The following is a 21,372-nucleotide window of genomic DNA, read 5'->3' on the forward strand; positions in this document are numbered from 1 at the left end:
TTGTCCTTTCCTCATTCCAGCCCCGTCTCCCTCAATCTATTAGATCAGACGATCCTGAAAAGCCATTTATTTTGAAAATGTTTGATTTTTGTTTTGTGTCCATTTTGTTTACTTGTAACTACCAGGACTCATCCTTGTATGCGAAAATGTCCTTGGCCCAATAAACTCATTCAGATTCTGGCTGTGAAGCGCCTTGTTAATAGCACGTTACGTTAAAAGGTTGTAATTCCACGCCAGTCCAGGTGTGTCTGGGTGGGAGGAGACGCAGTCCCACCTGTCCCTCGTCATAGCCACGTGTACATAAAATGTCCAATCAAACGCGACTACGAACGAGTTCTTGTGTTGCTGCGCTCCCAGCCAATCGGAAGCCTGTATCAATCGCGCCGCGTTTGCAGCCAATCGGCGGCCTGCATCGATCTCCCTCCGGCCAATCACAACGCGGGATCTTGCCAAGTCGAACCTTTCAACAAGGAAGTGAGGGCGTGTTGACTTTACACGGCACCGAGTTCGCAGGGCGAGATACGATTGAGCGGTTTTGCGGTTCTCGCTGTGCAGTAGTTTTACCACCGACGCGTTGTTTTTTTTTTTTTTATTTTAGTCGCCAGAATGATTCGTTGTCGCTCCACGTAGCAACGCGAGTAGCAAGACCGCTGACATGTGGAACCTGTGTTTGCCTCCCCGTGTCTTTCCCGGTTGGAAGCGGAGCGGATGAGGACCGTGTTATTCGAGCATGGAGCAAGACATCGTCGCTGATGGCTGCAATGACGGTGTGGCGATACACCGGCGGCCGCGTGCTCGGGGGGTGGGGACCGCTGCTGTGCCTTCTCCTCGGCTCCCTGGTGGCGCTCCTGATGCCCCTGGTGGGGTTCGAGGACCGGTGCTGCTCCGCCTTGAAGGGCATCGCTCAGATACGATGTCAGCTGTGGGGGAGCTCTCAGCCGCCCTCCGTGCAGTCCACCAGCCTCACCGTCCCCTTCACGGCTCTGGATCTGCTTCCCTACAGGGCCAAGCCCAGCAAAGGTAGGAAACATATATGAGAGAGAGAGCGAGAGAGAGCGAGAGAGAGCGACTTGTGCATTTGTGTCCGTTGCAGAGACGCAGCTGGAGGCCAGAGCCGCTCTGCAGCAGGCCCTCGAGATGAGGAAACAGGGGAAGAGGGATAAAGCCCACAAGCTGCTGATGCACGCGCTCAACATGAACCCCGACTTTGTGGACGCCCTGACGGAGCTGGGGACCATTTTGGAGGAGGAGAAGGACGTGGTTCAGGCCGACCACCTTTACACCAAGGCCCTCGCCCTCTCGCCGTGCAACGAGAGGGCCCTGGTCAGCCGGGACCGCACCCTGCCCCTGGTGGAGGAGATTGACCAGCGGCACTTTGACATCATCGACGGAAAGGTGCGCAGACTCATGTCCATCCCCAAAGGGAATTCCGCTCTCCGGCGGGTGATGGAGGAGACCTATTACCACCACATCTACCACACAGTGGCGATTGAGGGCAGCACGCTCACGCTGTCGGAGATTCGCCACATCATCGAGACGCGCTACGCTGTCCCCGGGAAGAGCTTGCAGGAGCAGAACGAGGCCATCGGTGTGGACGTAGCCATGAAGTACATCAACACCACTCTGCTGTCGAGGGCGGGAGCCATCACCGTCACCGATGTCCTGGAAATCCACCGGCGCGTGCTCGGTTACGCCGACCCCGTGGAGGCGGGGCGGCTGCGCACCAGCCAGGTGTTTGTGGGCCACCACATCCCACCCCACCCGCAGGACCTGGAGCGTCACATGCAGGAGTTGGTCCAGTGGCTCAACTCGGAGGAAGCGCTCCAGCTGCACCCGGTGGAGTACGCCGCCCTCGCCCACTACAAACTGGTGTACGTCCACCCGTTCGTGGATGGAAACGGGCGCACGTCGCGGCTGCTCATGAACGTTGTGCTCATGCAGGCGCGGTATCCGCCCATTACAATTCGCAAAGAGCAAAGGTCTGAATACTACACGGCTCTGGACACCGCCAACGAGGGAGATGTACGTCCCTTCATTCGCTTCATCGCTAAATGCACGGAAATCACATTGGACACGCTGTTGTTTGCTACTACAGAGCATGCTGTGGGGCTGCCTGGAGCCATTCACCACCAGGCCTGTCCAGACTGCAAACAGACCATCACAGTCCACAACTGAGATTGAGGGAGGAGTAGTGGACGTAAAGCATGCTGAGTGGTATCTAAACATTCTTAAACACAAACCATTTTTTTATTTTGTCCTTTCGATTCTTGATCACGTTAACTCATTAACGCCCTCATCTTTCTTTGACATTTTCCGCACCTGTATCTGACACTGTTACAGGAACCACATATTTTGATTAATTCAAGTAAAATTTTCTGTGTTGGAATCCGCTGGCGCAGCAGTTACCTGCAAAACAGCACCAGGAATGTTCAAATGGTGTTTATTTCCTGCTGAATACCATTATGATGGTTGTTATGGTCAAAGCTCGTCTCGACAGTTGTAATTTATCCATCATGGAAGCCTCTGTGGTTGCGTTAGTGTTGACCAGTGTTAGTAATAGTGTGTGCAGTGAGTGGGCATTTAGACCATAGACATTTAGGCCATTACCTTTTGTCTATGAGATGAAAGCTCTGTCGCATAACATAGTGAAGCACTTTCATATATTTAAATATTTATTTTACTGTAACCAAGTGTTTCATTACACTAAATGTTACACACGCAGGTTATACAGCTGTCTACAATGAAAGGAGCCGTGCTCTCAGGGATGATTTTGGATGGCTGATTTCCATTTCTTTATTAAAGTTGAGACCACAAACTATAAAATGAGATTGCAGAATTTTTTTTTTTTTTTTTTTTACACACACACACACACACACACACACACACACACACACGCACACAGCACCTCAAATAACAGGATAGACCATAACACAAGGAGCACAATTGTCACTTAAGCTCTTCATCCTACTGTAACAAGATGGAAATAACTTTATAAGGCCAATGACCTTTTTTTTTTTTTGCCAACCTCAACAGGAAATTGAAAACATATGATGCATATGATGCCTACAAAACAACTTATGACAAGCATTAAGTATTGGACATATAACAAGATGACCTCTAGAGAATAATATACTTTCATAGATTAGGCCACTGTGGTGATATAATTTATATAGCTTGTACTTCACCCTCCTTGAAAATAACTCACTGGAAACTGCAATTTGACACTGCAAATGAAATGTTAACATGGGACTTAGGGACAAATGCTTCCTGATCAAAACCAGAACAGTGATCTGCCCACAAAAAAATGAACTATTGTGCCAGGGTATTTTTTTTCCTTCTTAATCTTAAGAGTAAATAATAAATACTTAACTTTCATCAGAAAGCTGCATAGGTTTTTCTTCCTGTACAGCTGGACACTGCAGAATGTGTAATTTCACTCTTTTCATATTAAACTAAAGTAATTATTTTTGCTCCCTACGATCCAGTGTGTGCTTTCTAATTACCAAGGTATTACATACAATATTTCCCGCCCTTGAATGTTGGATTCTGTTTTTTTATTTTGAGTTAATAGTTACAAAAATGATCCAAGGCATGTTTGATGTTTAAGCAGAGGCTTATAAATCTGTCCTTTACAAAGCAAGCTGGCTAATTTTTATTTTCACTTTATAATTGCTCTTGAATGATGGCCATCTTTCATTTCCTTAGAAGCTACCATTTATAGTAAAAAATATGGCAGGAATCTAAGTCATTTAATTCTAGATGCAGTTAAGTCAAATAACAGCAAAGCCAATCGAATATTTTAGCTTCTTGTGTGGCCATGTGTAACGGATGTTAAATGTAAAACCACCATCATGTTTAAACATTTCAAAAGACAAGTTTGCTTCACCCACAGGGATCAAGTTAAGCTATGGAACATTTCTTTTAAGTTTGAATAATGTTTTCTTACCTTAACACAGTTTATGTACACACTATTATATAGAAAATAGGAAAGCAAACTTTTGCATACAACCCCTTTAAACAAGAAACATCCACAAGATTGACTGTTAGAATATTTAAAAAAATACTCCCCTTGGTTCTGTCCCTTTCAAAGTCATCACAACAAAAAAAATACACCTTCAAAGTACAGTTTTCTATATTTACACAGAAATATACATATTTTTAAAAAAATATTTCTCAACCAACTTAAAAAAAAATATCTCACTTATCTACTAGTCAAAAGTAACCTCAATCGTCGTTGAAAGGAGGGATGAGCTAAGTGAGCGAAACTGATGATGGCAAGTCATCCATCCAATTACACGAGGGAACAAACAAAACACGATCTAATCTGTAAAGACACAAGATGGCTTTCCACACGAAGGCAGACTCAGCATCTTACTTTTTGAGAAGCATTTTTGCAAAATCTGAGTTGGACAAAGGTTTTGCCGGCGGCTCAAATTCTGTGCCCGCAGTTGTGGCTGGTGCTGGTTTGGTTGCCGTCCCGTTCTCAGCTTTGCTCGCAGAACCGCTCTGCCGATGCAGGGAACGAGGGAGCAGGGACAGCTGGGTGCGACCTTTCCCTCTCCTGGGGAGGGAAAAAATAAATACCTTTTCTTCAATCACGGAATATCGACCACAATCGTGCTGACTTTTAATCCCTGTGATTTTCAAACAAGGACGTCAATTCGAATTCCAACCTAATGAGCGTATAAAAATTGGTATTGGAACATGTCACTTGGACTCCACATTAAACTCTCAGCTCTCCACAACGAAGAAAAGCTACGAGGAATCAATAAGCTCAACCAAAGCAGCATGACGACAGTTGAAAACATTGATTGTATTGATTTCAGTAGCACTATTTTTCCATGTTATTAAAAAAATGAATGAATTCAGCTTTGTCAACTTCACACACACACCTCGTGTCAACTTTCTTAACAAAAAAAAAAAAATAATAAATAAAAAAATCATTTCAGTTTGCATGTTACGTTTTGGGGTGACTTACGAGCTATAGGCTTGGCGAGGCATCATGGCTCCTCCGGAACCAGGCTGGTTTTTTGTGTTTCGTTGCGGTGGGTTGCTGATGGCGACCGAGATTGTGTTTCCCTCGACGACCAGACCGTCCATCTTCAACACGGCGTGAGAAGCCTGGGGCTCATCTGCAAATTCAACGTACGCCAAACCCTGGAAAGCAACACGACAAAGAGGTTAAAGTAGGAATGCACCCATTTAGCGGCCGTACACCGGGCAGCCCGGGTGTATTAATGACCGCCAAAGTAAATCTGGCGACCCATTTTAGCGTTTTTATTTTTATCCGCCTGAGAGAACGACGCCACCCGCTGTCTGCAGCGCTCCAAGCGGGGAGCGATGCTGCGGCCGTTGGAACTCAGAAAAAACAAAACGATGATTCTGCGTTCGAGGGAACATTGGCATCGGGCCAAACTGTTATTTTAAACATCTGTATCGGCCCAGAATTTCACAAGATTATCAAGATCCCTGGATTAAAGCGTCAAGAAGCTTTTTTTCTGGGATGTTTTGGTAAATTACCCTTTTACACAGATAAACACACTTGCAGATTTTAAGTGTTTTATACATCTCACCTTGGGTTTTCCAGAGCGGTACGTGACCAGGCGGATATCTTTGACCGTGCCATGATCTTTGCATAACTTCCCCAACTGTTCCTTGGTGAGGGAGAAGGGCAGCCCTGAGATGAAAATTTTGTGTTTCTCCATAGAACTGTTGTATTTGAAGACCTGTGGAGAACGCATGAAAAATGTTTAGTCTACATGTCCCCATCTTTGTCTCAGTTCATTTTCCCCGGAATCCGAGCAAACCGTCATTTACCTTAAAATCAGGGTTGGTGTTTTTGTCCACGCAGGGCGATACGAACATGGGCCTTCCCCCAACCTCACGCCTGTCCAGCTTGAGCGCCAGAGAGACGGACGCCTTGGATTCAAACTGTAAGTAGCCGTACCCTTTGAAGGCTCCCTTGTTGCTGAAGATGGGCCGCACCTGCTCGATGGGGCCGCAGGGCTCAAAGAGCGTCCGAAGCTTCTGCTCCGGTTCCTCCAGGGTGAAGGCCAGGTTACTGATGAACACACTGTTGCCGTCGTTCCGAGCCTCGGGCCTGTCTTCCTGCTTCCTCTGTGCGTCCGCCGCTGTCGTCTGCTGGGCTTTTTTGGCATTGGGAGGCGCAGGCCGCTGGGCGCCAGGGGTTCTTCGCCCAAACAGACCCGTGTCCGTCTCCATATCTTCCTCGGCAGCCATGTTGCCATCTCCTCTGTGGCGCTTGGGAGCCCGCGCTGTTTTGAGAGTAAGGTTTATGAAGATGAACACGGAATAAGGCTCACTCAGTGGATTGAAATGAAAGCAGTCAGGCATCTTTCCTCACCTGATGCTTCGCCCCAGTCCTCCTGATAATCGCTGCGCTCAGCTTTTCTCTTGTCCCCAACTTGACTTCCTTTCTGGCCTTTCTTCTGGCTTTTCTTTTCTGCCTTGGCTCTACGCCGCTGCTCCGCCTTCTCTTCCTCCTGCTGCGCCAGGTTGGCTTCTTTCACTGCCACCTAACAAACGGGTGGAGGTCAGTGTCATGAGTGGAGAGCAGGGATGAAGAATTTAATTGATTAACATTTTATCTTATCCATGAGAACTGAACAATCTGTGGTCTTTGGGGCGCAGGGCGTTTCAAGAAAAAAAAAAACCCAGCCAGGAAATAGTAGTAGTCGCCAGAACAACAGGGGGCAATGGAGGACAAAAAAAAGCCCAGTACAGCAGGTAGTAGTATCTAATACAAGGGTTAGGGTTTTTTTCTTCCAGCAGCTACCTCTATGACATTGTTAAGCCCTTTCATACATAGCTCCCGGTAAATTACTGGCATAAACTTGCCAGCACTGCTAGTGAGTTTCACTATTCACACATTCAAGACTGAAGATTGGCAGCTACATTCAGGAAATGTCAGTCAATCTGCCAATTTCAAGCACACAAAGTGAGAAAGTGAAACTACTGCAGGTGCACACTGCTTCCTCTCTTGGAAACCAGTAGTTATTTTTATTTTGAATGTTTTGAATAGGCTATTTTGGAAAAACCCTTTGAATACAAAAAACAAAAAAAGATTTTAGGGATGTTAAAATGTGCAGACTAAATGACCGAGTAAAATTTCTCGGTCATTTAGTCTGCACATTTTAACATCCCTAGTTTGTACATGTGTTTAAATAGCATAAATGGACTGTCAATTCCAATAAAAAAGGGCTGTAATAAGAAAAAATAAATACAAATGTAAAATAGACTCCGGAGCAGCCCGCAGCCCTGAACGCACACTGCATTTGTTCACCAGCGGATCTTGACTGCCTCAAAATGGTGACCATGTCAGACATTAACCACAAAAATAAGGGGAGGATGGCAAACTAGATTGGGATTTTAAAGTTCAACACTCATTTCGATTGATCTGTCAAATCGGAATCGTGACACCCCCAGAAACAAGCGACATGTTGCTATGGTGATGACTCCAACAAAATATTTTAAACAAAATTACTTTGTGTCTGTTATTCCATAAAATCATTTTAGTCATTTGAATTGCCTCTTGTCTATATCTGCACCAGACTTAATATGCAACTTAACATCCGGCTCAATCCATCGTAGAGGACGACAAAAAGCAAAAATATTGAACTCGCACAAAGGCAGCACGCACCAAGTCACAAAATCTCGCAGGTGCGCGATGTCGCGTAGGTCCCCACACACCATGGCGCCACATCCCTGGTGACGTCATTAGCTTTTATGTTATCAATTAATCTAGGATTGTTTGTTAAGGTTAACAACTATCGATTAAGGAAATTCCTTAAAATTTGTATCCCGAGTGGAGAGCAACAAAACAATGGACCTGAACAGTAAAGGACAGGTAAGACTTCTTACTCTGGTCCTCTTCTCGTTGAGCGTGTTCAGCCGGGTTTCGGTCTTCTGCACCGCTGCATCCCAGTCTTCTAGAGAACCTGTAGGGGGCAGGACACAACCTTTAACAGCAGATGGGAGCTGAAGGATAATGGAATGTAAATATTTAGTTACTAGGGATGCCAGGGTGAGGAATTCTTCCCACCGGTTAATAAATTCATGACAACACCAGTATTACCGGTAACACCGGACATTTAACAACAGAGGGGGTTGGCGTGCGGAGCATCGGGCACGGGCACTTATTACGTATGAAGGGCGAGACCTAAGGTCTGCTATAACCTTCTGTCCTCCCGTGATAAGCAGACTGTGCTGCGACTCTGCTGTGCACACACAAAGCATCCACTTTCACTTCCATTTTCGTAGCGTCAGATTAAGTATTGATAACACGCTTAGTATTTTACAAATTTGTTTTTTCATTTTTTATTTATTTCATTAACGACGGCGCTGATACGCAGAACTAAATGGGTTTTGTTTCTATAAAAAAGAAAAAAGCAAAGCAACGGTGTGCAGATAAAGTAATTGGTGCATGTTTGAACTCCATGTAACACCGGCAACACCAATAACCGTGGCAACCTTAATTGTTACTTTATCATCCTTGCGGTGTACAGTCGTCTATGAAAAGCAGTACAAAAACTGGCCTATCAATTGATCGACTGGAATAGAGTTGATACTCCATTCTGTGCTTTTCATTTCCCTGGCCAGATTTTTTTTTTTTATATTAAATAATAAAATAGACCATTGTATATTATATATATATATAATGGTCTTATGTCCCGATGAGACTTACCCTCCACCCTCTCAAAGGTGAGTAAAACTTCACAAACATGCTCTGGATAGTCTGAGGTGCACTGGACGGCCCTGTGGAGAGCCTTTCTACAGTGGACAAGATCTCCATATGACCTAAACAAAACAGTATATACACATTTATAGACAATATTCTACAGTTTAACATGCTGCTTTGTTCAAGACACTCATGTTAGTCAACAGAGTCGACAACAGCCTACAATCAATGAACGTATTGTATTGTTTTTCTATTCTCCATATAAATTTTTAGTTTCAATTTTGGGTGTGGAGTATATCGGAAGCCTTGCAGCAACAAATACATATTGCATACATATAGTGACAGGATATGTTTTTCATGAGATTTCAACAGGTTATTAAATGTGCCATTAATCAAATAAATTTTGGAATAAAACAAAAACATCTGATGTAGGAATGTGAAATTGTGAATTATATAAACTACTAAGTGTAGTTATTAAGTATTGTACATTCAAATAGCACGTTGATTGAAATAACACATGATTTTATCATGAGATGAAAAGGCACTTGCTGACCTTTCAAGGTTATAGTACTCCAGCCACATATTTGCATATGTGGCATTTCCTTTTGTCATGATATTGTCCCACAGCTCCCTGGCCTTCTGCATGTTTTTGCAGTGGTGGGCCTGATATAGAGAGGAAAAATATTAGACACTTCATTTATATAGATTTTTCCCACATGACACAAAACTGCAATGCAAAGGAAACATACATTATGCTTTCTGGATTATTATATTTTTTTTTTTACCCCCAATGATGTTCTTGTAGTAGTTTGACTTTATTTATTTTCAAACATCAATTCATTACATTAAATACATCAATACAACAAAATTCTACACCAAGACTATACCCAAATTGAATTTCATATAATCAATTGTTTGTTCGAACTAAAACAATGAGCTAAATCATTTTATCAGTCCGTCCAAATATACATACATATTTCACTGTTGTTACTTCCATTTACTTGCCTTACCTCTATTCTGGCCCAGGTCTGCATTATTGTACAGGAAGGATCTCCACTTTCACTAAACCCTGGAGGGGCAAGACTCAAATGAGAACTATGTACAGCACAGAGAAAGACTTGTACAGAAAATTAAATCCACTTACTCTCCTCAACGTCCTGTTTCATGTAGTCCAAAGCCCGAGAGAAGGACGTCCGCAACTCCTCCAACTCTTTGCTGGATTCTTAGAAAGGCAATAGTAACAGTTAAGAGACTGGTCTCCCGGGTGAGTAGTAGTGTTTTCATATAAGCTCTTCCCACCTTTGCTGAAATCCACACGTCTCCTCAGGTAGTCAAGGTATGCTTGCCAGATATCAACATAATCTGTGGCTTGAATAAAACCGGCATTCAAAGCCTTCTCAAACATATCTATAAGGAAAGAAAAACATTTACTGATCATGTGGGAAGCAGAGCGCTGCAGCCGTTTGACAAACTATCTAGTGTCTGCTTAAAGCCAAAGAGAAAAGAATCAATTTCAGTGACCCGGATAGTTATTTGAGCTGGATTTAATGAATGTAAATAGTTCAAAGTCGCTGCTGACATTCTCTCTGCATTTTGTAAAGCAAATGTAATTTGTATCGGAACAAAACGATCAATGCCTATTTTTGAGACCTTAACCATATTTAATAGCCAGAGGTTCTTATAACAACAACACTGGGTTACCTGAGACAGTTTGATGCTGAGCTCCATGCCTCTCCAGAGCCAGCAGGTAGCTCCTCCACAGGCCCATGGTCCATGGGCAGTTCCTCACTGCACGGTCATGGGAGGAAAGAACCAAGTCTTTGATCTTCAGCTGGCGGTTCTATGGAACCCAGAGGAAACACAGACAACATTGTAGGAATATTTGCATCTGGGTTTGACCCAGATAAGTACTTTCTTTTGTTGTACAGTTTACTTTAAGTTATTTGTCATGGAAAGCTCTGTCTTCAGCATTTCATTCATTTACCACCTTTAAAATCCAAGCTCTGCCTCATTTACGGCCATTTTCCCATAAGAGAAAAATAGCCAGTAACATGACGAAAGATATGATATTTTATTTTCAAGCTGGGTGGTACTTTAATACGTTCCAGCCACACGCTGAGAGGCACAAGGTGATACAGCTCCGCACTGCTGGTAACTCACCAGATAGGTGGTGTATTTTGCCCACATGTCCGGTACCAGGCAGTTCTCTGCCAGCGTGCGCTCAAAGATAATTTGGATCCGTACTGGGTCCCCTTCCTTCAGCTCATAGTCGATATAAGCCTGGTACTCTGCCAGCTTGGGAGGCTCAGCTGCCAGCTGGAGTGAGACATTGAAAAGTTAAAAGGCATAGTACAATCATAAACCTTTAAGTACTTAATATAAGAGGGAAAAACATAATTCCAATGCATGGTTACAGATAAATAAATAAAAAAGACTGTTATAAGTACCAGCGTCTCCTCAAAAGGCCTGCACTTCTCCATATGCTGCAGAGACTTCTTGTACTGATATGCGACCGTCTCAGACACCCCCTCATCAGACCACTCCTCATACTCTGCATAGGTAGCCTCCATGTCTATGAAAATACAGTTCTCAATTTTAAAAGGGCCCCTCTCCAAAACATACACCATTGACATATGAACCAGCTTGTTTAAATGCAGGAAGTAAATAAAACATTACAAAGTTGAGATTTCTAGTTGGACGCATTTGAGAAATATCAACAAACATGCCATGCTTTTTTTTTTCTTCAATATTTCCTTTTCCTTGTGACATTATATTGGTGTTGTATGCATGGAAACAATGCTGGTTCAGGTTAGTGAAAAGCTGGTTGTGCTATTGCATATTTAAACTTTAGTAGCCGATATGTAGCCGACAATGCCAGACCACCGATTGTCTCGGTCTCGCAGTTTGACAAAATATGTAACCTTATACAGCTCTTTAAAAGCCACAACGAAAGTGAGATACTTAAAACTTTCCCAAGGCTGTGTTAGTTATGCTTGCCCCTCTGACCTAAACAATGTTTTTTTTCCCAAAGAATAATCCAGAGATCACCCTTGGTGAGCCAAACATATGATCCCATTAGACAATAGAACCTGTTTATAATTCCAGAAGGTCCACCTTGAGATAAAGGAAGGGCATACATACCCATTAAAGGGATGGCCAGCTGGCGGCGGAACAGTGTATGGATGCGCTCAAGTTGAGTGCTGAGCAGTTCCTGCTGCTTATGGGATGGAACGCTGCCAGGGGGAGGCTACAGAGGGGGGAAAGATAACCCTGAAATCTATAGCATTCAATGGCCTCAACTGAGCAACTTAATTATATTTCATGCTACTTGTAAAAATAAACTTTCATACGACAAAGCATTCATTGGTACAGTGACCTGAAAGACATTGAAACAAATACCTTTGATGATACATACTTGATATAAGAATAATCTTTAAGACATGATATAATTAATTATCCTGCATCAGTACTAGTAAAGGCTGTTCATCTTTATAAAAGCCCAAGATGCAGTTTTTTCATGCCAGACAGCTTTCTTCCTTGATTGACTTTCCATTATTATTATTATTATTATTATTATTATTATTATTATTATTATTATTATTATTATCATCATCATCATCATTATTATTATTATTAATAATAATAATAATAATAATAATAATAATAGTAATTGTATACACTGTGATTATTTATCTTGGAAATGTTCTTCAACTTAAAATTAAACTTTCCCTTGAGTATGCACACACAACATTTAACAGTAAAGCTGAACAGGAGTCTATGAAGCATTAATGGTGGGATGATTGGTGTAAAAAAAATAAAAATAAAGCACAAACCTGTACTGTGGATAGCATAACATTCTCAAACTCCCTGTAGGCCTCCCACACGGTTGCCCCCTTGGTCATGTGAAGACCGACAGCTGTCAGAGCTCGCTCGAAAATGCATCTGACCTTATCCAACCCCCCAGGTGATGCCATGCCACCGATTGAGTATTGGGCATATTCAAGCCAGATCTCTGGACCTAATTGCAACACCAAAAAACTTCTAATTAATTAATGTCTCAAAATAGCCAACAGCAGTTGTGTTTAAATGTAATGTATACTCACATATATAGTCTTTTACAGCCCTCTCAAAGAGTTCATATACTTTCTCTCGATTGGGCTCCTGCTCAGTCAGGCGGATCTCATCCTTAAGCCAGTCTAGCCAGATCTCTGTAGATGTAGTTAATGTATATTTAGAGAAAATGTTGTTTTATTTTGGTAACTAAATGATTCACCAATAATTCATGTCTGGTTTCACAGAACAGTAGGCACACACTAACCTTCAGTGAGTGGGAAAAGCTCACTCATCTTCTGCCTTGCTCTGCGCAAGCGGGTCAGCTCTCCCTCCTGCCTCAGCAGTTTGATGAGATCCACATGGCAGTTGTAATCAAAAGCATTGATTGATAGCTGAAATTTAAAAAAACAAAACAAAAAAACAAACAAAAAAAACAAACAAACACAAAACAGCTTGATCAGCATACCAATAACACTCTGACAAATTCAGTGGGTGGTGCACAAGTATAATCAGATGTAATTTGAGATGGAGGAACAGCTCAAATTACGGAACGGCTCCATAGCTGTGCAATTGGATGATATTTGATCGGGGAACACGGAGGGCTGTGTTCATGTATAAAAAACATATTAATGATTCCCCTTATTTATAATTATAATTTGTAAAGTGCAATAAAAAAAGGCTGTAATTCTTTTCCTTTTTTCCAGGATACAGTACCCTAATATTTCAATATTGTCAGGACAGGAGGTTCAGCTATCGGTCAGAAAATAATTCCGAATTAGCATCCCTAAATCACACAGAACGACAATTGGGCAATTGGGATGAAACACTTATTACAACTGGCTGAAGCGTGGCTGATACATGTTATAATTCTGTGATGGAAAAACCACACTTCAATTCTTATTTAATGCTTACTTTTACGGCTACTTTTGTCACCTACTGCCAGTAAAATTTACTTTGCAGCGTTTAAAGAGCGCGTTGGAAAGGATTGTCTCAGAACACACAGGTGCAGAGCAGGGTCCCATGTACAGAAGCAGTGAGAACAGTAAAGGGGGGGGTGTTCTAGAGGTGCTGTAGGAGGTCTGTCCTGCTGTTGCAATAAGCCTGTACAAATCCTCTGGCTGGCTTGATCTGGGTGACCTGATCCAGACAGGGGGTTTTAAAAGACTCATCTTTTGCAATGCTGTACATATTATATTGTTATAACTATTTAGCTTTTTTTCTAATTTTCTTATTCTTATCACTTTGCTTTTATTGCCTATTGTTTTGACGTGGGCTGCTGTAACAAGGCAATTTCCCTCGGGGGATGAATAAAGTATTTATATATTATTATCGCAACAGTACAGGCCATAAACATCCAATACAAATTAGTGGTCGGCCAATTAATCGGTCATTAAAGATAGCAAGCGCAGAGCCTCCACGACCGGTTTTGAAAGAAAACAGCTGGAGTGCTGGCTGGAAATATTTCACATTTGAGGCAAAACGTAAACCTAACTCAGAGAATTCGAGAGGACTTTTTTTTTTCCCTCCACCAGACAGCGCTGCACCGTGCGTGCGTGCGTTCCCGTAGCGCTTTTCCTGCGTTTTTGTTTTAGATCTATTTATTTTTGTGTGTTTCCTATTTGTATGAACCATTTTTAAACACAACTGAGCAACGGGACTGTCCCGTTTCATCATGTTACAAACATAAGAGCCCCGTCACACCATCTCCCCGTTGCTATGGGACTTAATTGAGTAAAAACTGGAGGTTTTTGTGTAAATACTAACTTGTCAATAATAAATCCTGCACTTCTGAGACTCAAATTCCCAACACATGTTTTTGTTTATAAAAATTTTTGCATTCATACTTTTTTTTTTTATTTTTTTTACAAAAGGTACATTTTTTTATTACCTGTAGACATGTATTTAGTTAATACATTTCTTTAATAAGTGCACCGCAGAGACAATGCAGACAATAACATTAATTATAATAGATCTACGTTTTGCGTAAATGTAAATTTTGTGTCTCATTTGTTTTTATGGAATTGTTGTATTCTATTAGAAAGAACAACAGCAACAACAACAACATAATATCGGCATTACCCATTGAAACGAATAAGATACGAATAAGAATGCAGCCATTAGTATTAGCTAGAGCGATAATTAATGACGATGGCTAAATACATTTTATGTGAAGCAGCAGCGTTATATACGTTGGGGCTAGTTCCCCCTCGAAGTTTTGTCCCCGGTTCCAGAGTTTATTAGCGTTGAATCCTGCACAGTTAGTTCGGCTACCATTAGCCTCGCTGTTTTACTTGGCCGCCCATTCATTGAGGCTACGGACCAAACGCTGGTTAAGCTTACCTGCTCCTCCAAACGCTGGATTTCGGCCTCGTTTTCTTTCTCGTCCTCCGACGAGTCGCCCTCCTCGCCCTCTGAACTTTCCACACCCATGCCTTCCTCGTCGTCTGACTCCATCTCCCTCTCCATTCCTGCGTCGCCGCCGCCGCCGCCGCCGCCGTCGTCGTCGTCTTCTTCTTCTTCCATCTCCTGTAACTGCGTTTCCTCGACGTCGCCTGGTGCCGCCATGTTGAAAACGCGGTCTGCCTGGTAACGGACTGACAACTCGGACGTATCGCGATATGTAGCGGGCGTAGCGGATAGTGAGGTCACAAGCGGAAGTCCTCGCCTCTCGCAGCTCGTCGTCCTTCGGAACATGGCGGCGCTCTGCCCACGGACGTTTGTGTCTCCGCTTGTTTTGTTTGGGAGACGGCTGTTCGCTCGACCGCAGTTTCCCGCCCGCCACTACCACGAAAAGGTAACCAAACGACCGCCCTCAATAAGCAATTCGCGTTTCAACTGTCGCCGAACGGTGCGTCATCAGACACGACTCTGCTTGTTTATCTGCGTTTTGTCGTTAGAGGAGCGCTGTACCGGCAGCCTCTTGCTCGTCAACATTTCTCACTTGTTTGTTTGTTTGTTTGTTTGTTTGTTTGTTTTCCATTTATTTTCCAAAGGTCTTGGACCACTATGAGAACCCAAGGAATGTGGGCTCATTAGACAAAAACGCCAAAAATGTGGGGACGGGATTGGTGGGTGCGCCCGCCTGTGGGGACGTGATGAAGCTCCAGGTATGTCGACGTGGGCTTCGAACACACGGCGGGGCGGGGCGGGGCGGGGTACGGGTGGAGGCATACTTTAATGGAACTAGAGGTTTGTTGTGTTGTCGGTGCAAGGGGTGAACGGAGTTGTTGTTTTTTATTTTTATTTTTTATATTATGCACTCTGACAACCGTGTCGCCGGGGAAAAATAAATTAAAAGTATGTGTATCCACCTGGGCAAGAGAGAGTGAGAACAGTTGGATTATCTACCCTCGTTTACTTGTCAATATCGGAACGCTGGTCAGACACACACACACACACACAGCATATAGCATTTAGTGACAGCAGAGGGCGCTAATGCAACACTACAAAACACAAGAAACACTACACAATCCCCTTATTTATTTATTTGTTGGTTTGTTTGTTTGTTTGTTAGTTTGTCGTCTTGCGGACGTACTGGTGTTCAGACTACCCGTCGTGTCCCACACGGGGGTGTTCGGACTCTACGATCCTACACTTCGGCGAGCGAAGTGAGCGAGAGACAGGCATTCTCGCGTTAACACGAGACCCGACGAGACTTGGGAGTTTTTCCACGCGACTTTGCCGAGAGTAAACAAAACGAACGGAGCTTTGTCATAAATCATTATAATTTTGAGTTCGAAATAGTGAAGTTCAGCGAAAAAAAACCCTCACATTCCTTTATTTTAATATACACCCCATGCATTCCATATACGCTGCTATATTATGGCGCGTTCCATTTACCTCGGAAGTCAACCGGGAATGACGTCCCACCCGAGTTGACCGCTGCAACAAGTCCTTTGTTGTGCCTGCTCTTTCGGAAGAGAGACAACTACAGAACAAGTACCAGGGACCAGGGAAGGCCGTGCTCCTCCGGGGGCCCGAACGGGTACATGTTCACGGCCAAATAGATAAAAAAATAAAAAAATAAAAAATAAAAATACATTGACATCACAGGAGGGCTGCCCCCCTGAAAGTCGAGGAGTCCAATCATCAATCGAGCGTCAAGCCAAGCCAAGCAGTCGTTTTTCTTTCTGTGTTTGTTTGAGAGTCAGTGTGCCTTGCAATAACAGGATAAAACATATGGAAGCCTACAAAATGCACAGGGATAACATTCACTGGGGAATTATAAAATAAGGGGAATCATGAATATATTTTTATGTGTAAATTGGGGGGCGATCGGGGAGAGAGTCACGGGGAAAGTGACCCCCATTACGCGCGGTTTCGTTCCATAGCGAGACGTAAAATAAAACATCCTACATATAAAAAAAAAAACAACAAAAAAAAACACTTGGTACCTTCAGAGAGGGAGACGGGTGCTCAAAATGTGCCCCAATTATACATTTTGACTTCCCAGTCTTTATCAGTTCACACCTTCACACATAGTGATCGTTGACTGATCTGGGGCTTTGGTCGGCGATCTTTAGTCTGCGAGTGGAAAATCAGGCTAGTCTGACCTCTGCATAAGTGAACCTTGGGTCAAGACCTTTCTCATCAACACACAAACAAACACCAACTGGCTTCTTCTCGTCATTGCCTGAATTTCCATACATTCCCTTGTGAGGCTTTGACTGCTTGATTCTCTATAGATCCAAGTGGATGAAAATGGAAAGATCGTGGAGGCGAGGTTCAAGACCTTTGGCTGTGGCTCAGCCATCGCTTCCAGTTCTCTGGCGACCGAGTGGATGAAGGGGAAATCTGTAAGTTGAGAACATTTGACAAGAAAAGATAGACATCAAAATATGGCACATTTGCTGAAATAAGAGTTAAGTTACGTGCTTTTTCTTTTCTTCATTCTCCCATTTACCTTTCAGGTTGATGAAGCTCTGAAAATTAAGAACACAGATATTGCCAAAGAGCTTTGTCTTCCTCCAGTCAAGCTTCATTGTTCAAGTAAGTTTTCAGTACAAAATCAAATTATTAAATAAAATGAAACACACATAAATGTTAATAACATTGCATGATGGTTGGATAGTTGTCATTTTGAAAAAAAATTAAAAAAATATTGTTTAGTAGTTATACTTTGGTATTTTTATTCTGTTTTTATTTTATTTATTTTTTATTATTTTCCTACAGTGCTCGCGGAAGATGCCATAAAAGCTGCTCTATCGGACTACAGAATCAAACAATTGGACAAGAATGATGACAGTGTGAAAGCCAGCATTTAGTGTTATCATGAGTTTACCTCGTGATTCCTTAATTTCCTATTGTTATATCAATATGTTTGATTGGGTGAAATATCAAAGGCCTGGTTGGTCATCCTGAAACATCTAATATACATTAAAAAAATCTGATGTGTGATTGCAGTGTCAAATTTCAGTTCAGTTCATGATCCATATCTATTTTATAGAACTGCTTGTGGCTAGCATAGGTAACAACAAGCCAGTATGGCTCCAGTATATCACTACACATACAGGACAATAATGCAAATTGAATATATAATATCCACTTTGTGCATGTTTGAGGGACAAATGATAAACAGTTGTACATTTTGAGTGCCTTAGTTATTTGGCAGATGTTTAATAAAGAGTTCAAATCCCCATGGCTTTTTGTCATCTTTGAGATTGCTGAAGAGGAGCCACCCTCTGCTGGTGATAGATGACCCTTTTCAACACAAGCAACACTGCCAACATTGTGAGAGCCACCAGCACACATACCAATGTCAACAGAGCCACAACCACTACCGAGTTTTGCTGAGGGTTTGGTCTGGGCACAGGTGTAGGCAAAGCACCAGCCTTGTTTGTGGAAGCCGAGGACCCAGATCCTTCAATGGAAGATGAATTACTCATAGGAAGCTGTCCAGTGGCAGTGTCCAGGCACAGAGACTCTTCCTTGGGTATGAGAGTGGTGAATTTAATTGTGGTTGGGTTTACTGATACTGATGCATTTAGAGACAAACATTCCGCATAGCTAAGAGTTTCTAAAGTGTAATATTCTGGATATATCCGAGTCATAGCAGCATCATTTCCACTATTGTGAACTTGAGCTAAGCTTTCAATGATGGAAGTTGTTTGCTTTATCAAACCTGCTGGATCACTTGTGCCCTCAGAGTATTGAACACCAGATACTGCAGCGTCCACTTTAGATAGGTCCAATATGTTCTCATGTCTAAAAGATAAGCTTTGTATGGGTATTCTTTCATATGCCTTCTGGACAAAGGGACATATTGTCATGACAGACAGATTCAGAAGCAGTCTGTGAGCAAGATGAACTGGCTCAGTACACACCAGGTCCGTTGCCATCTTCAGCCTACCACTAAGCAGCCACCGGTAAAGGTACAGGATATCACACTCACACACCCACAGATTATTGGCCAGTTCAACAGATCTCAGGTGTCGGAGGCTATCAAAGGCATTTTCCGGGACGGAACGTAGGCAATTGCTGTTTATCTTTAAAACCTGCAGATTGACCAATGCGGACAGTGAGGGCAAGTCAATGGCAGAGATACAATTAGCTGACAGGTCTAAATGGGTCAGGGATGGAGGGAGATTCAACGGCAGGCTTGTTAACTTGTTGCCTTTCAACGTAAGGACCCGCAGCCTCCCCAGGCCTTGCAATGCTCCCGGTTGGACGGCGCGGATACGGTTGTCTTCTAAATCCAGGCGAGTCAGGTTTCCTAGTTGCCAGAGCGCTCCAGTGGTGATGTAGGTGATGCGATTCTCTTGCAGCTGCAGGGTCTCCAGACTTGAAGGCAGTCCGCGTGGAAAACGGGCCAGCCGGTTATCTCTGAGGCTGAGCTCCTGCAGACCAGAGAAAGGGCGGAGGACGTGGTCCACGTTACAGAGCTGGTTTCTGGCCACGGACAGCGACGAGGTGCTGAGCGGGACGGAGCGAGGAAGGGACCTGAGGCCAAGAGACTCGCAGAGAACCAAAGGCCCAGGGCGAAGGCAGCAGCAGCCGGCGGGGCAGGGAGCCATCAGCAGGCAGGCCGCGGGACAGATACAGAAAGCCAGGAGGACACCACCCCTGCACCAAGGCATGGCTCACTGAAGCGTACACGAGGAGCAAAAGCAACACACGAGGTGAACTCCTGTGACATTACACCCACATGAGGCAGCATGCTGAGGCGCGTCCTACAAAGACACCGTAATAAAGATGAATTACGTTTCGAATAATCATCATATTTGGACATCGGACGAGAACGCGAGACCATCAGGATAGAACAATGTATCCACAGCCAATGCGTCACTTACCATTTTACGCCTCTATTATCTGCCGCTTCAAGAGAGGAGCGGGGCCGCTTTCCCAGTGGTCCTCACATGATCCACCGTCTCTCAAGACGACCGTCGTCTTTGAGAATTCCAAGCAGATGCTCATCAAAGTTTAAAGACAGTCTCACGGTGCTGTGTTACCCCTTCTGGATCCTATTCATCTTCCCCATGCCTCAACAGCTCTCGCTCCTCGTCAAATACTCATCGGAAGACAACATTAAATGTAGAGCTGGTGGCGAAAAAGCACATAAAACGGACACGCAATATTTTCTTGTGAAGTCAGTGCACGGGCAAGTTCTTGCCGGGGGGACGTCCTGTAGCCACGTGCTTTCCTGCACTCCGGTGGGGGAAATCGAAAGTGAAGTGTTGGTATTTTTCTAGAATTATTTAGCACCTCAGCGACAAAAGAGGAGGGAATCTGACCCCGGCGCAAAGCTCTGTCAGGTCTCACGTTTCGGCCACTACAAGGTGTGGCCTGCTTCTCAGCTCTTCAACTTTCACCTCTGATGTTCGGCCTTGGATAAGCTGACGCCGCCGTACCTGTCTGGTGGAGATTGTTGTCTTTATGTAAAAATCAGTTTTGTAGTTTACAGATTTGTTTAAAATTGAATCATTTTGACAGCTTTTTAATAATATCTTTTTGAAGAATAGATTACGGCTTGAAATGACCTATTCGTTTACAGATTTTTTTTAAGGCAAATTCTCGAAACATAAATCTGGTTGTAGAAATAATTGTTTGATCCCTTATTTATACTTAATGTTTATATGAATGCATTATTAAACTGACATTACTTCAGCTCATCAAACTTATTTCTAATCATAGTTTTTACTTCCCGCATGAAAAATCTCCCGAAAAAAAAATGTGTAACTGTTATTTTTTTTGTTTCGGGTTTTATGGAAAATTGCTCCATATGTCTGGTTGACACTGTTGAAATATTGATAGAATGTTGTACAGTAGCCAGTGGCGGGACAAAGACACTATCGTCATAGGATGCCGTGTGTTTTGCTGCCAAACCCTCTACAAGACCCTGTTATAGATAGACTTTGTATTTATCCACATTTCCTGTTAACCTGCACATAACACCCGAGACTGAGAACGACACCTGAGTTCGTCCAGGACACATTCTTACATGTTGACAATTTCCTTTAAAATGCTGAGTGATTTTAATCAATATTATGGATTGAATTTAACACCCAGATATAATCTGCTTCAGGTAAAAGTGTTTTCTTTTGTCTTTGTGGCCAGGTGTATATTCCATTTCCCCGATACCGTTCAAGTACAATGATAGTCCACGTCGACCACTTTATTAAACA

General features: G+C 43.2%; 3 protein-coding genes across 3 annotated transcripts; 2 read left to right on the plus strand and 1 right to left on the minus strand.

Moving 5' to 3' along the window:
* Nucleotides 1–518: 518 nt before the first annotated feature.
* ficd (FIC domain protein adenylyltransferase) lies at nt 519–2,772 on the plus strand. The gene is made up of 2 exons (XM_080003933.1): nt 519–1,020; nt 1,094–2,772. The coding sequence occupies exons 1-2, from the start codon at nt 753–755 to the stop codon at nt 2,173–2,175; spliced, it is 1,350 nt and encodes a 449-aa protein (XP_079860059.1). The 5' UTR covers nt 519–752; the 3' UTR covers nt 2,176–2,772.
* A 100-nt stretch (nt 2,773–2,872) lies between these two features.
* sart3 (spliceosome associated factor 3, U4/U6 recycling protein) lies at nt 2,873–15,390 on the minus strand. The gene is made up of 19 exons (XM_080003932.1): nt 15,092–15,390; nt 13,017–13,143; nt 12,802–12,906; nt 12,532–12,716; nt 11,840–11,945; nt 11,146–11,270; nt 10,859–11,014; nt 10,400–10,538; nt 9,998–10,105; nt 9,843–9,920; nt 9,709–9,767; nt 9,252–9,361; nt 8,705–8,817; nt 7,882–7,958; nt 6,365–6,536; nt 5,818–6,275; nt 5,574–5,726; nt 4,979–5,157; nt 2,873–4,561 (listed from the first exon to the last, which is right to left on the minus strand). Exons 1-19 carry the CDS (start codon nt 15,314–15,316, stop codon nt 4,372–4,374), a joined length of 2,865 nt encoding a protein of 954 aa, XP_079860058.1. The 5' UTR covers nt 15,317–15,390; the 3' UTR covers nt 2,873–4,371.
* iscua (iron-sulfur cluster assembly enzyme a) lies at nt 15,391–18,387 on the plus strand. Its single transcript, XM_080003934.1, has 5 exons — nt 15,391–15,545; nt 15,745–15,858; nt 17,437–17,547; nt 17,662–17,740; nt 17,924–18,387. Exons 1-5 carry the CDS (start codon nt 15,444–15,446, stop codon nt 18,013–18,015), a joined length of 498 nt encoding a protein of 165 aa, XP_079860060.1. The 5' UTR covers nt 15,391–15,443; the 3' UTR covers nt 18,016–18,387.
* The last annotated feature ends 2,985 nt before the right edge of the window (nt 18,388–21,372 follow it).

Source organism: Zeus faber, assembly GCF_960531495.2.
Source record: "Zeus faber genome assembly, chromosome: 7".
Lineage (NCBI taxonomy): Eukaryota > Metazoa > Chordata > Actinopteri > Zeiformes > Zeidae > Zeus > Zeus faber.